The sequence below is a fragment of the Rhinopithecus bieti genome, unplaced genomic scaffold (genome assembly GCF_001698545.2).
Source record: "Rhinopithecus bieti isolate Rb0 unplaced genomic scaffold, ASM169854v2 scaffold_68553, whole genome shotgun sequence".
NCBI lineage: Eukaryota > Metazoa > Chordata > Mammalia > Primates > Cercopithecidae > Rhinopithecus > Rhinopithecus bieti.
Genome location: NW_016826183.1, coordinates 1,331,863 through 1,347,197, shown reverse-complemented (window position 1 = coordinate 1,347,197; position 15,335 = coordinate 1,331,863). Strand labels below are relative to the sequence as shown.

General features: G+C 45.9%; 1 protein-coding gene across 2 annotated transcripts in view; it reads left to right on the top strand.

Annotated features, from left to right (window-relative positions):
* NSUN2 (NOP2/Sun RNA methyltransferase 2) overlaps positions 1-15,081 on the top strand; it is a 33,749-nt gene extending 18,668 nt beyond the window's left edge. Inside the window, exons 10-19 of one of the 2 annotated variants that reach the window (XR_001883632.1) lie at positions 2,847-2,920; positions 3,589-3,719; positions 4,764-4,860; positions 7,282-7,466; positions 7,757-7,849; positions 8,959-9,094; positions 9,696-9,776; positions 10,078-10,216; positions 11,858-11,962; positions 14,084-14,175. Coding sequence is in view for 1 of the 2 variants with exons in the window: in XM_017863344.1 (XP_017718833.1) it covers positions 2,847-2,920; positions 3,589-3,719; positions 4,764-4,860; positions 7,282-7,466; positions 7,757-7,849; positions 8,959-9,094; positions 9,696-9,776; positions 10,078-10,216; positions 11,858-11,897; positions 14,084-14,390 (1,283 nt within the window). In the remaining variant the exon portion in view is untranslated. Of the gene's footprint in view, positions 1-2,846; positions 2,921-3,588; positions 3,720-4,763; positions 4,861-7,281; positions 7,467-7,756; positions 7,850-8,958; positions 9,095-9,695; positions 9,777-10,077; positions 10,217-11,857; positions 11,963-14,083 lie in introns of both variants that reach the window. The other variant, XM_017863344.1, reaches the window with a different exon arrangement.
* Positions 15,082-15,335: the final 254 nt, after the last annotated feature.

The window sequence follows — 15,335 nt, the reverse complement described above, 5'->3', positions numbered from 1 at the left end:
TGGAGTCTTGCTCTGTTCCCCAGGCTGGAGTGTCTGTATTTTTCTTGTATTCAGAATGTTACTGCTGGTTTTCTGAGTGAACACTTGCGAATCTTTTCAGACTTCATCAGATTTGTGGTTCTAGCTGGCTGTATGTCTGTCTATGTGTGTTTGCGAGGTGGGAGGCTTTTTTGTTTTGTTTTGTGTTGAAACAGTCTCACTCCGTTGCCCAGGCTGGAGTGCAGTGGCACCATCTCGGCTCACTGCAGCCTCCATCTCCCTGGTTAAGTGATTCTCCTGCCTCAGTGTCCCGAGTAGCTGGGACTACAGGCATGTGCCATCACGCCCAGCCAATTTTTGTATTTTTAGTAGAGATGGGGTTTCACCATGTTGGCCAGGCTGGTCTCAAACTCTTGACCTCAGGCAGTCTGCCCACCTTGGCCTCCCAAACTGCTGGGATTACAGGTGTGAGTCACCATGCCCGGCCTGGCAGGCTTTCTTTTGAAAGCCCAGTAAATAACGCCCTCTTTCCCTGTCCAGGTTCTGAACCAGTTGACAAATAAGATAATGGAGCAAGGCACACCAAGGCCAGAATTGCACCTTTATTACCAGTAGAGCAGATGATGTGCTTTCAAATACTCACCTTTAACATGAGGCCTGTCTCCTCATCATCACAGGGCACAGAAGGTGTTAGACTGTGACATACATTTGAACTTTGTTCTAAGGGCAAGCTTCACTGCAAGACGAGAAGAAAGAGTGTGCTCAGGTTCTTTATTCAAATTTTGGAATCATTTTAGCTTTCTGAGATGCCAGGGGAGACACCTTGCGGGTGGAGGGAGTTCTTGGTCAGGGACTGGCTTCTGCCTCCCCATAGGAGATTTCAAAGAACAGCCAGCACCGTTTGGCCAGTGGGTTTTATGTGTAAGGGCATTCATATTTAGAAAAAAGGTACATGGATTCTTTTCCTTCGAGTAACTACATTGCTTTTTGCAACTTCTAGTCTTCACTGTGTTGAATAGTTTTGATTGTGTTGTGTGTATCTAAATACCTTACTTTTTCACCTAACATTCCAGTATGTGATAGTAGTTTCTCCTGTTAGCAAGTGTCAAAAATGAATTAATTCATTCAGTGGGTCTCCTATTCTGTATTCATTTTCTTACTAGACACGTGGGTTTCCAGCATGGACCAGTGTACAGTATGATATCACAGCCAGCTTTCTGCATGTGGGGTACTGTGTACAGTATGATGTCACAGCTTTCTGTGTGTAGGGGCCTGTGTACAGTATGTCACAGCCAGCTTTCTGCATGTGGGGGCCCGGTGTGCAGTGTGACGTCACAGCCAGCTTTCTGTGTAGGGGGGGCCTGTGTGTAGTATGATGTCACAGCCAGCTTTCTCCGTGTGGGGGTGTGTGCAGTATGACGTCACAGCCAGCTTTCTGCGTGTGGGGGTGTGTGCAGTATGACGTCACAGCCAGCTTTCTGCGTGTGGGGTCCTGTGTGCAGTATGACGTCACAGCCAGCTTTCTGCGTGTGGGGGCCTGTGTGCAGTATGACGTCACAGCCAGCTTTCTGCATGTGGGGGCCCGGTGTGCAGTATGACGTCACAGCCAGCTTTCTGCGTGTGGAGGACTTCAGACCGCATTGGAGATGCTTCCTACCATTCCTCTGTCAGAGGTGGTGTGCATGGATATGGCTCTATCCAGGAAGAAGCAGACCTTGGCTGAGCCTTAGAGTAGGTGGTTGCTGGTGATTTTGACTGGAGTAGGGTACGTTCCCCACCTGAAAGTGCTCAACAGCTTTACTGGAGAAAGGGCAACATGGGGCAGCACTGACAGCTTCCAACCCAGGTGCTGGGATGGTGAGGTAACACCTGATGCCTGCCCTGCTTGTTTATGAGGCCCCGGACAGTGTTTGGTGGAGAAGCCCGTCAGTGTTTGCCTGCACTGTCATTTAGTGTTAGCTTTTAAAAGGAAGAGAATGCAGAAATGATGGCAGCAATCAGTCCAGTGCTTGCTTCAGAGGTGTCTTACTGCTGCTCTCCGTCTTGGGGATTCTTCTGCTTTGTTTTTGTCGTTGTTCCATTTTTGTATTTTCTGGGAGATTTGTTGAATTTTCCTCTGCTGAGAGGCTGTCACATCAGTATCTGTGCTAGTAGCTGGTCTCACCAGTTTCCTGTAATGGCCTCACCTTATAGCTTCTTGTTGTGTCACTGGTATGGACACTTAAGGCCAGTGTGTGTTCACAGCTATTACTGCATTGTTTTTAAAATCGGGCTGACTGTGTCCTGATGGGCAATTTTAGGAAACTTCCTGGGACCACAAACTTGAGGTTTAAAAATTCCCACAGTTCATTTTCAGCATTGCTCTGGGGTGTTTGTTAGACATGCCTGCATGAGGACCCACAGCATCGCCCTGGTGTGCACTGGAATGGGGAGACGGAGCAGGCGTCCTGCAGCCCAGCCTCCTGGTTATCTTCTTGCGGAGTAGTCTCGCGTTCGTGGCAGGACTCCTCAATGCCCTGTTGTTGGAACAACTTAGAGGTGTCATTTACATATTGTTAACGTTCGCTCATTTTAAGTGTACGGTTCAGTGATTTTTAGTAAGTTTACCTAGTTGGCAGCCCCTTACTGCAGTCCAGCTTTAGGCCATTCCTGTCACCCTAGCAGACCCTTCCTGGCCAACAGCACTTGCTCCCCGTTCCACCCGAGCCACATCAACCACTCATCCACTTTCTGTCGATAGGTTTGCCTTCCCTGGACATTTTCTGTACATGGAATCATAATATGTGATCTGTGTCTGGTTTTTTTCACTGGGCATAGTATTTATACTTTTTTGAAAAACAAAAGACGTCCATGCTTTTGCTATACAGGTGCTTTGGAGCTTGCTGATGTGTCTGATGAACTGCCAGGGCTGAAGTGGATGCCTGGAATCACACAGTGGAAGGTAACCTTTCCTCGAGAACTTTCATTCTAAAGAGTAGGTGCAGCATCACCGAAGTAGAGTCAAGTTTCAAAGCATTCACGTGTGGGTAACTTGAGTAAATACTACATCTTAGTATTTTATGAAATACTAATCCATAAATGAAATTAGAATCCATTTCAGAGTGTTATTTCATGACACATTTCATGACAAGTGGCATGTTTATTCCTGGCAGTGGAAAAGTTTTCTCTACTCAATGTACAGAAATAAACTCCTTTACTCTCATTCCTGTAAGGGTAGCTTTGCTTTTTTAATTTTTTTATTTTATTTTTTAAATTGAGCTGGGATTCAAGTCTTGTTTCCAATGTGAAATAATTCATTACAATTTTAGGCCAGAAACAGCCTGGGGCTTGTTTAAAAAGAAATAACTAGATGGAAAATGTTATTTTATCATGCTTATACTGGTTTTTAGAATAAATGTATTTCATCTTTGTTCTTAACAGAATTTATGTATTAATAATTTGGGGATTTTCTGTAAAGATTGTCTTGTTTTGTCTTGGCAAATAATCTTCCTGTCTTTGGAGCGAATGAGAATGACCATTCGTTACCTTTGAGAGAATGGACCCTCCTACCCTGTGATTTTTGTTACTGGATAGTGCTAGTAATCTGGAATGTACCCTGTGGTTCTGCAGGTAATGACGAAAGATGGGCAGTGGTTTACAGACTGGGACACTGTTCCTCACAGCAGACATACCCAGATCCGACCCACCATGTTCCCTCCGAAAGACCCGGAAAAGCTGCAGGCCATGCACCTGGAGCGATGGTGAGTTGGTGGGGCCTCCAGGTGTGGGGAGCGGGAAGGTTAAGCCCCGTCCCTGGTGAGCTGGTGGGTCTTGTTGGGGTGAGTTGGAGGCAGCAGGTGACATTGCTGTGAGGCTTGGGCTGTGCCAGGGGCAACCCCATGTGTGTGAACTTCCCTGCCAGTATGGCTCTCTTGCCTGTTAGTTGCTGGCATTGAGCATTTATTAATACTGGAATTGGCTAGAATGTAAATGGTAATGCTTAGGGTACGTCAGGAACTTTTTTTTTTTTTAGACAGAGTCTGACTGTCGCTGAGGCTGGAGTACAGTGGCTCAATCTCGGCTCACTGCAACCTCCCTCCTGGGTTCAAGCAATTCTCGTGCCTCAGCCTCCCAAGTAGCTGAGATTACAGGTGCCTGCCGCCATGCCTGGCTGATTTTTGTATTTTTATTAGAAATGGATTTTCACCACATTGGCCAGGCTGGTCTCGAACTCCCGACCTCTGGTGATCTGCCTGCCTCGGCCTCCCAAAGTGCTGGGATTACAGGCATGAGCCACCATGCCCAGCCTTCATGAACTTTTTAAAGATTACAAAGTGGGCCAGGTGTAGTGGCCCATGATTGTAATCCCCAGCACTTTGGGAGGCCAAGGCTGGTGGATCACTCGAGCTCAAAAGTTTGACACCAGCCTGGGCGATGTGGCAAGACCCCATCTCTACAGAAAAAAAAAAAAAAAAAACTAACCAGGCAGAATGTTGCATGTCTGTATGTAGTCCCAGCTCCTTGGGAGGCTGAGGCAGGAGGATTGCCTGAGCTCGGGAGGTGGAGGCTACAGTGAGCCGAGATCATGCCACTGCACTCCCACCTAGGCAACAGAGCCAGACCTTGTCTCAAAAAAAAAATAAAATAAAATAAAATTAAGTTTATATATTGGCCATTCTATGAGTGAGGGTTGAAGACATGGTTTTTCTCTTGCATCATCTTTGCAGTATTTGTCTTAATAGTAAAAGAATGCATTTTTGATTATTTCAGAAGTGTGGATTTTATATATATATATATATGTTTAGCCTTAGGATATTACCCCATCATCAGAATACTGGAGGGTTTTTTGTGGCAGTATTGGTGAAAAAATCTTCAATGCCGTGGAATAAACGTCAGCCAAAGGTGAGTTTTTCTTTTTCCAAAATGACATAACATTTGATCTCGTACATTTAAGACAAGAACTAGCCGGAGTGTCGTAGAAGTGCAGAGGAAAGAAGAGCTACTTCCTGTGGGCAGCAGGAGAGCTGAGCCTGAATGAGGGGGACATTCATTTAAATATCAAGTTTTCCAAAAAGCAGAAATTTCTCACAGGTGATAGTTACGTGGAGAAGTCAGTGTTTGGGGGAATGTATTCCTGCCACACTGTAAATCCAGTTATTTAATAAAAGTTGAAAAGACATGAAAAATTGCTCGGTAGCTCTGAATTGGAAGCCCCAGGTGTCTGTGCTCCAGTCCTTGTGAGTGGCTTATTTCACCGATGACAGCAGAGCTCTGCTGACCCCAAGCCAGCCCGGGTTCACCTTGACTGCGAGGAACGGTGACAGCCTCGTCCAGACCTGGCTGGAAAGATGCAGCCTGGCCTGTTTGTGATGGATCTAAACTGCCTGCTGGTTGCTTTCCGAGGCGGGCCAGGAAGCAGAGTGGTGAAGAAAGAGTGTTGCCTTCATCCTGACACACAGTCCTTTGTAAAGCATGCTGTCTCACCTGTATCACGCCAGCATTAGTTATTCATAAATCTGCCTTCCCCGACGATAGAACCTGGCCTGGAATCAAAGTCTGGAAGTCTCTATTTCTTTAAGATCCATGCTTGAAAATTAGGACAGAAAAGCTCAGCCTATGGAGGAACAAAAAGGAAACAGTTCCGCAAAGAGCTCCAGCCTTTTTCTGGGGCACAGTTTGTGCCGATTAACGTTGGAACGTACAGCCTCAGACTGGCAGAGCGACTGCACTTCTGCCGTCACCAGGGTTTTTCTGTCCAGTTAGAAAGTGTTTCACTTTGAGGCTAAAAGTCTCACAAGGTATCTTAACTCTGATGGAATGTTATTTTCATGGAATCAGTGTAAGAAATTATATTGTAAAGTATTAGATACTTTGCATTCACTCATACTAGGTTTCAGTAGCTTGTGTTTTTTTAGACTTTGCACTTGTCATATTTTAAGTGGTCAGTGCCCACAGGCTGGTGATTGCCCAGCTGCACAGCACAGTGTAGTCACAGAGGAGCCTGTCCTAGAGACGCATGCTTTAGGTTGGCCTGCATTGGGGATTACATTGACGTTTCTGACGTGTTAATACTTATGTAGAAAGGTTTTTGACATTTTTTTCAGTTCGTCCCTTATGTATAATCTTACTTTTTAGAACAACTTATTGTCATTTTCTCATTTAAGTAATACGAATACTTCTCTGTTTCTGTTACTATGTCAGTTTCTTATTCATTTAGTTCAATAGATCTAGTGCTAGCATGGCCTGTGCTGCTGTTGGTCCTACTGGGAACGCAGGTAGAGTCCCCGTGGTCAGGACGCCGTGATCTTTTGCGGTGCTGAGGCCTGTAAGCACTCGGCTAGAAGTCAGGCCAGGGAAGCTGACACTGACCTTGGTATTTGAAGGTCCAGAATGAGGTGGTTGAGGTAGAACAGAGATGGGAGAACGTGCCCTTGGACTCGACAAGAACGCCCCTTTGGGAGAAGCTAAGGTTGGACAGGAGGGGTGTGTGCCCTCACTGACCTGCTTACAGGCTTGGGGTTCATCTGTTTTGTTTTTTGCTTTTTTACATTATATTAACATGGAAATAAAATGTGTTCCCTGGGATGCTCCCAGCTTCTCTGCTTAGTAGCTTTGTGGCTCTGAATAAAATGAACTTGCCTGTGCTGAAATAATCCTATTTTTGAAACTTACTTCATAGGGACTGAGGAATTACGACTTTTATCAATTTTGTGACTTGTTAAAAAGGACACGTATTTTTTCAAGATCTTTAATAAAAGTAAAACATTTTGCTCATTCCCAAAGCCAAATTTAAATTATACCATGGCCCTAATTCAGAAGTTCTTTGGCAGGTGTTTCCTTGGTGCCTGGGGCACTCTGTCTTCTAGTTCCTGTGGCAGTTTGTCCAGGTGCCCAGGAACAGTTCCTACCCTCCTTTCCCGTTATATATATACTTGTCTTTTTGCCTCGCCGGGTATTTTAGAAATCGTGCTTGGCGCACTGTGTCCTTCAGTGTGCCTTACCCAGAGCAGAATGCACGATAAGCATTTTCACACGAGAACAAGCTGGTGGTGTAAGCCTCTGCTAAGGAACAGGCTATATATGCTCTTTGTGGGATTAAGGTAGAATCAGCTTTAACTCCAAAGAAACTGTCCATGAATTTTTGTTTATAATAGCAAATAGATTTAACATGACACATTAAAAAAATTCTGTTGTCTTTCTCTGCATACCATGCTGTAGGAAAAATAGAACTGATGGATTTTGTGAGCTTGTTATTTTTAACTTTTCGTAGCAGCACAAAGAATGCTGCTCTTTGTGTGTCAGTGAAATTGTTCTCTATGACAGCTGCAGGGCAAATCTGCAGAGACCAGAGAAAGCACACAGCTGAGCCCTGCAGGTCCCGCAGAAGGGAAACCCGCAGATCCCTCTAAGCTGGAAAGTCCGTCATTCACAGGAACTGGTGACACAGAAATAGCTCATGCAGCTGAGGATTTAGAGAATAATGGCAATAAGAAAGATGGCGTGTGTGGGTAAGAAAGGGGGTTATGTCTTGATCTAACACTCTGGTGGTGTCTTCACAGTCCTTTTGGATTAAATGGGATCCCAGAGCCACTTCGTGGTGGGTTTGAGGGGGCAGTGCATGTGTGGTGTCAGGCACATGCAGTGTGAGGAATGGACCCTGTGGAAGCTGGGAGGTGTCAGCATCTGCTGCTGCAAACCCCATGTTGCACAGAACTGACGGAAAGGAAGAATGTGCTTTTGGTATTGAAGGTTACCACCCATTACAGATTGATTTGTCTCATCCTGATTCCCTTTTTAGTCCTCCTCCATCAAAGAAAATGAAGTTATTTGGATTTAAAGAAGACCCATTTGTATTTATTCCTGAAGATGACCCATTATTTCCACCTATTGAGTAAGGATTCAGCCTTTTTAATTATTCATTTAAAGAAATTGACTATAGAGTATCAAATGCACAGCTGATCACATGTAACCATTGTTTTGTATGTAGCTCTCTAGCTTTTTTTTTAACCTTTTTAACTGCATATTAGAGTAGGATGAAACTTTGGAGGTTATTTACTCAACTTTTCAATTTTAGGAGAAAGTAAACGTTGTAAACATGATAGATTAAAAAAACTGATTATTTAGATTATGAATCTAAATTAGTTGTGATCCTGAACCTAAATTGCTGAGTTGACTATATAGACTAGTGGCCAAGGCTGTCTAGTTCAGTTTCTGTAGGAAAATGAAGAGCCGCGTATGTGGGGGCTAATTAGGGACAACATAGACAGAACATAGAGGAAAAGGGTTTAGGATAAGTCTGACATTCATTTCTTTCTTATTCATTGAATTTTAGAATCTATTTACCAGGGCGGTCACTTACTGTCTTTTGCATAACTGGTCTTTTGCATCCATTTGTAAAAGTCTATTAAAAAGTAAGTCTCGGCCAGGCGCGGTGGCTCACGCCTATAGTCCCAGCACTTTGGGAGGCCGAGGCGGGCAGATCACGAGGTCAGGAGTTCGAGACCAGCCTGACCAACCTGGTGAAACCCGTCTTTACTAAAAATACAAAAAAAAATTAGTCGGGTGGTGTGTGCCTGTAATCACAGCTACTCAGGAGGCTGAGGCAAGAGAACCGCTTCAACCCGGGAGGCAGAGGTTGCAGTGAGCCGAGAACACGCCACTGCACTCCAGTTTGGGCGACAGAGCAAGACTCCGTCTCAAAAAAAAAAGTCTCGGAAGTAGTGTTACCAGGTCGTTGTCATTGGAGTAGCGGCCAAGGGAGAGAAGCTGCACTTGTTAATTTAGGTTTCTGATCAAGTCGTGCCCCAAATAAATGTTGCGTGGGGGTTTCAGGTGGAAGTGGATGACGTTTAGAAGCTGGAGTCCAGAACAGAGCCCAGTGCCCTTGAACCACACTGCAGTTTTAGGGAGTGAATTCTAGAGGAGGAGAATAAGGTGTTTAGAAACAGTCTACCAGATGTTGAACTCCTGGTGTGTAAACAACACTGTTTCTGTGTGCAGGAAATTTTATGCTTTGGCCCCTTCATTCCCGAGGATGAATTTACTGACTCGGACTACAGAAGGGAAGAAAAGGCAGCTCTACATGGTTTCTAAGGAGCTGCGGAACGTGCTGCTGAACAACAGCGAGAAGATGAAGGTGCCTGCCACACAGACGCCGAGTGCTGTGTGATTGAGGATGCGTGTGGCTTTTCACAGCCGCTTAGGTTTCCTTTGGAGCAGACCCTGGCATTTGCCATCCCCACCTGTAGCGACGGCTGTGGGTCCCTGAGCCTGCCCTGTGATTTCAGAGCTGTTGACTGGCACAGGGCTGAGTGGTTCCTACCAGAGTCCCAAATCTGGTGGCCTGTGTCTTTTCTGTGCCCCGTTCCCACAGCCGGGTGAGCCTTGGTGTAGTTCTCACAGCCCGCCCTCCTGGGCAGAGAAGGCACCGAGGGCCTAGAGGCTGCGAGTCCTGCTGCCTCGACCCTTGGGATTTGTCCTTTGAGACACTTCCCTTAGCATTTGGCCATTTGGGGACCCTTCTTTCATTTGTTTTACTGTCCTCTAAACGACGTAAACACAAGTTGCGAGTATCAGTTGGTTCTTACCGGGGTTTCTCAGGGGGTTTCTGCTTCTCCTCTCCTTTCCCATTTCATGACAGCTGCTCCATGTGGCCCAGCGTCCTTGCAGGAGGTGGTCCTGTGTTCATCTCTGTGTTTCATGTTATATTTACTTACTCATCTTTTTTTTACTTGAAGGTTATTAACACAGGGATAAAAGTCTGGTGTCGAAATAACAGTGGTGAAGAGTTTGACTGTGCTTTCCGGCTGGCACAGGAGGTAATTTTGGAAGTGGATTTAAACAGCAGTAGCCACAGATGACCGAAGCAGTTGGGAGTAGATGGGCTTTCTGGTCAGCCAGATGGTCTGAGTGGCTCAGGGCTTGGCTGGCACCTACCAGCCACTTGACCCTCAGAGGTTATTGAGCTCACCCAGGGTGCTGGTTTCCCCTCATAGGGGCAGGTTCCACACGTGTCCAAGAGGAGGGGCCATAGTGAGAGCTCGACGCCACCGTAGCCGGAGAGCAGGCTGCTGTTGCTGGTGAATGACATCATGATACCCCTTCTCTTTATTCACACAGGGAATATATACATTGTATCCATTTATTAATTCAAGAATTATTACTGTATCAATGGAAGATGTTAAGATACTATTGACCCAGGAAAATCCCTTTTTTAGAAAACTCAGCAGTGAGACGTACAGTCAAGCGAAGGACCTGGGTGAGTAGTTTGAAATGCATAGACAGGTAGCTTGTATTCCCTTTTAAAAGGATGGCAGAAATACACGTGGTGTACCCTGGGGCATATTTATCAGTCATATTTTTCAATTTATTTATGGTTACATCAATTTCCAGAGGGCTCTGTAGATCCCTGATTGATAATTCAGAATGCTAAGGGTCAAAGCTATCTTGGGGTTGCTGTACTTCCCCAGGCCCTGGTGGCACCCCGCTGCTGCCCAGCAGCCTGTGGTGTGTCTGTGTGGCGTGCGGGGCTGGCCTTCGCTCACCTTGCTGGGCCAGGGAGTCCAGGGAGAGGAGGGGTCGGCCTGTGAGCAGCCCTAGCAAGGCCGGCAGCTAGAGCTCTTGACCCACTTGCCTGTCAGTAGGTCGGGGGTGGGTGGAAGTAGGTCTCTGTGCGTGGGTAAATTTGTTTTTGTTTTTGTTCCCCCCCGCGCCCCAGTCTCGCTCTGTCGCCCAGGCTGGAGTGCGGTGGTGCGGTGGTGCAATCTGGGCTCACTGCAAGCTCCGCCTCCCGGGTTCAGCCATTCTCCTGCCTCAGCCCTCCCGAGTAGCCGGGACTACAGGCGCCTGCCACCACGCGTGGCTTAGTTTTTGTATTTTTAGTAGAGAAGGGATTTCACCGTGTTGGCCAGGATGGTCTCGATCTCCTGACCTCGTGATCGCCCGCCTCGGCCTCCCAAAGTGCTGGGATGACAGGCGTGAGCCACCGCCCGCGGCCGGTAAATTTGTTTTTTTAACGTACACAGCCTCACAAGACTTGCTAACATGCAGATTTTAATCTCCTGTGTTAGAGCAAAGTCAGAGTCTTGCCAGCGGTTCTGACTTTTCTGCTAGCCAGCCAGAGTAGATTATTGGTCATATTGCTGCTTTTATATTTCATCAACTTCCACTTCACATCACTCCAGTGACCTTTTCCCCTAAGCATAAAAATCATTTCTCCAAGCTCTTCTAATTTTGTTTTTCTGTTGTCTTCATTCTTGTTTATTTTTTTAAATAACTTGCTGTTTAATATTTTTGGCTCAATTTGATCAAAAGTACATGAATCACTTCTTGCTGTTATGTCTCTTATTTGCGTTTAAAACTTGGCGTTCCTTCAGGATATAAAACTTGCTCTGTGGAGTCTGTCTCCTGCTGCCGTCTCCAGGCAAGAACCACAATTTAAAGTAGAGATTCTTGTAAAGGATAAGGGAACTGTTTATATTGGTTTTCTCTTAATCCTGCACTTAGATGATTGGAGTATTGTTTTAGACAATTTTTATGTATTTCATGCCATTCTGGGAGTTGGTGTTACATTTATTTAATCTTGAATTTTGAAGAATGAACCAGCAGTTAATCCCCAGCCTCCTTGCTTCTCAGAGTGGCTTGTCAGGTGACATCCCTTGAAGTCGCTGAATGTCTTTTGCCTCGGTCCTCGTCTGGATCGTCCCTACTGCGTCATTTGGACTTGGTTCATGTGTCCAGACGGCCTCTTTTCACCATCTAAATACTTGAGGCCAAGAATGTAGATTATTTGTTCTCTTTCTTCAGAATACCTAACACATCACTAGGTGCAGAAACGTGCTCAGCGCACACATCCACTACCTGGAAAACTTGGCAAATGTGTGTCTGTTTTCTCTTCCAGCAAAGGGAAGCATCGTGCTGAAGTATGAACCAGATTCTGCGTAAGTCAGTACAAGCCCTGTCCTTAGATGCACACGCCTTGTCATTAGCTACAGTGTTCTCATTGGTGAGGAAAGTGACTTGGGAAGGTGGGGACCTTCTTCAGGCCTTTTATGATTGTTCCTCAGAAGTAACCTTGTGAAAACTTGAGAACCAAAACATTCCTATAGGTCATCATGAAGATACTGTTTCATAGAACACTCAGCTCAGGCTAAATTAAGTTTTACTTATAGAGAATAAAATGCATAGTACTTATTTTTTAAGCATTAGAAACCAGTGAAAATTTCTCTGTTGTACAGAGTAAGTGTAAAGATTGGACAGTTGAGTGAGGTTCCGTTCTTTCGTCCTCATGGCTGGTTCAACCGTGTGTATTGCTGACATGTTATTGCATCAGGAGTGCTAGGGCTGGAGCATGGGATTTGCTCACGCTCACGCTCATGGTCCCCACGGGACCACTGCTCCATGCTGCTTGCATGTATTCACCCTGCATCCTCATGGGGGACCTTGGGGGAGCAGGTGCTGGTTTTGGCAGCACTTGCCAGAGGAGGAAGCCGGGACAGAAAGTTAGGTGGCCTGCTCAGAGCTCCTCAGCTCATGAATGGCAGAATTAGGATCTCACCTGCAACAGCTCCCTCTTGGTGACATGAAACACCATTTCTGAGAGGAGGCAATAAAATGGGGTCCAGGGCTGACTGGGATTTGGGGGAGTGAATAGGTAGAACCACTGTACAGATTTCTTTGGAAAGTTAGTGTTAGACTGGGGATCCAGTGCTAGCTTGAAGGAACCACCACAGTGCAGATCCTGAGTAGGAGCAAGCTGGGGGTCGGGGCAGGCCCAGCCAAGGAGGGAAAGAGGAGGGACAGGTAAGAGGTTGGCAGGGAGGCCGAGGGGCCGCATGTCCTCAGAGTTCAGGCTGTCAGGCTGCCATGTGGAGAGAGGACAGGTAGGGGCCGAGGTGGGAGGGGCAGGCACTTGGTGAAGGGATAGCAGATGGATGGGCTGTGGAGTCAGTGAGGCCGTGCGCATGGGCACCCTGGGGGCCTGCTGGAGGCGGATGGTGTCTGGATGGTGAAGGGGCAGGAGCATCTAGTGATTGATGGCTTCTGGGTGTTTTTACAAGAGTTTGAGTAAAGACACAGAAATGGTTTTTAAAATAACAGTCCCATGTGGCCCACGTAGAAAACATTGGGATATTTTAAGGTGTGGATTCACTTTTCCATATTTAAACTTTTCTACTTGGTGAAATACACAGGTGAAAAGTCAACTTCAGGAATAATGTTTTTTTTTTTTTTTGTTTTGTTTTTGTTTTTTTTTTTTTTTAAAGAAGATGGGAATTGGGAATTTCTTATATTTTCCTCTCACTTCTTAAAACCAACGTAGTGCCCCTGCTTTACATTAGGAAAAATGGAAAGATGATTAAACATGGCCATTAGGAACCTAAAATCTAGCTCAGAGTCCCGTATGAAAGAAATTAGGTAACATGAGAGAGGTTGGAAATAGTGGCTTCCATCTCTGTTGGGGCATTGGTGCCAGCTGGCTGGACAGGTGGAGCCTGGAAGGTAGCGGGGGTCGGAGCAGGTTCAGAGAGGCGGGGATGTTTTTGACTGTGGGTAACACTGTATGCTGGGAACGGAAATGAGCACTGTGTGCCCAGCAGGGCTCAGATTGCCATGTGGGGTCCCTACAGAACAAATCATGCAAAATGCTGAGAATCAAAAGGATGGGTGGTCCTGGGTCCTGCTCTGGCAGCCCTGCTAGGGGCTGAGTCTCCCCAGTTCACTTAGGAAACTTAAGGAGCCTGTCGAGAAACGCTTCTCATTTAGTGGGGTGAGGTGACACAGGGTGGGGGGACAGTAAGTTAAGTTTGAGCGGGAAGTATGTAGAAATTCCAGCACTGAAAGTGTGTGTGAAATCTGTAGATTTGGGGCCTACTCCATTGTGAACTTAAAGAGGCAAGGTGAAAGTGAGGGTGAGAATCTTATTCAGGACACAAAGAAGGAAGCTAATCTCCCTTTGAGAAAACCTGCCCGTTGGATCACAGATGAAAATGTCCTCCTAGTAGTTTTGGGGAGTTTTGTGGGTACAGGTTTTCTGTGGTCTTCTTTGTTAAGCAGTTGCATGTTATATCTCGTTCGATTTAGTTATGGGAATGTTTAATGTTCTGCATGAAGCCACTTTCACTTGCAGGAATCCAGACGCTCTGCAGTGCCCCATCGTCTTATGTGGATGGCGGGGAAAGGCCTCCATTCGAACTTTTGTGCCCAAGAATGAGCGGCTTCATTATCTCAGGATGATGGGGCTGGAGGTGTTGGGAGAAAAGAAGAAGGAAGGGGTTATCCTCACCAATGAGAGTGCAGCCAGCACCGGACAGCCAGAGAATGAGGTGCCTGAGGGACAGAGAGCAGGAGAGCCCAACAGCCCGGATGCAGAAGAGGCCAACAGTCCGGACGTGACAGCAGGCTGTGACCCTGCGGGGGTCCACCCACCCCGGTGAACAGGCCCAAGGCAGTGGGGACCCACATCCCTCACACGCAAAACTGGCCTCTTCATGTCACTGGTGTCTGAAACCGAATCCAGAACAAGCCTGTGGCCTGTGAAGCATATATTTCTAATGACTGCAGACTGGTGGGACGATAGGAGCCTTCTGAATGACCAGGACTGCTTTCTTGTGGAGCGGATGAAAACGTATTCTTTTAGCGTGTTAGAAATCACTCGTTTTACTTTGTTTCTTTGGCCAAGCTGGGTCTAGTCTTTCTGTTGCTGGGAATAGACTTTCAGAAGTCGTACTTCTATCAAGAAACAAAACTCCCCTTGCAGAAATTTCAGGTCTCTTGTTAAGCCTGTATTGGTCTTAAGGTCCAGTATTTTTTTAATTATTGCTTATAGAAAGAATCTATAAATTGTTGGGGAAGTGTGTTAAAAGCTTTAATAATTCCATTGAGTTGCACATTAGTGGTGTGACATAAACATACAGTGGGGTTAGTATCTGAGGCCTCAGATGACTGTGCCTTTTGGAATAAAGGGTAAAATAAACTCCCAGAGTAAGAGCCGTATCGTGAATTGTCATACTTATTGTTGAGGGGGACTTACGTGCTTTTATTGAATGGAGTGCTTTACAATTTTTATTTTTAAATGGGGTTGGGATCCTTGAAATATTTAAATAAAGTCATTAATGATAAAATATATACGTGTGATTCTTGTTTTCGCTGTTAGGAAGCAGAAAGAACAGACTTTCTGCTAAATGGCAGTGTTAGAATACATCCTTATTTTCTCCAGTGAAAGCAGTTTTACTGTGAAGGCTGCCGTCTCCCTGTCTACCTCATTTTGTGTGTTGGTCTGTACAAACACCGACCACACACTGCCTTTGGTGGATTTGTCTCTGGAGTCTCCACTCTGAAATACTTTGAAGCTCTGTGTCGTGAAGAGCTCCTGTTTCTTT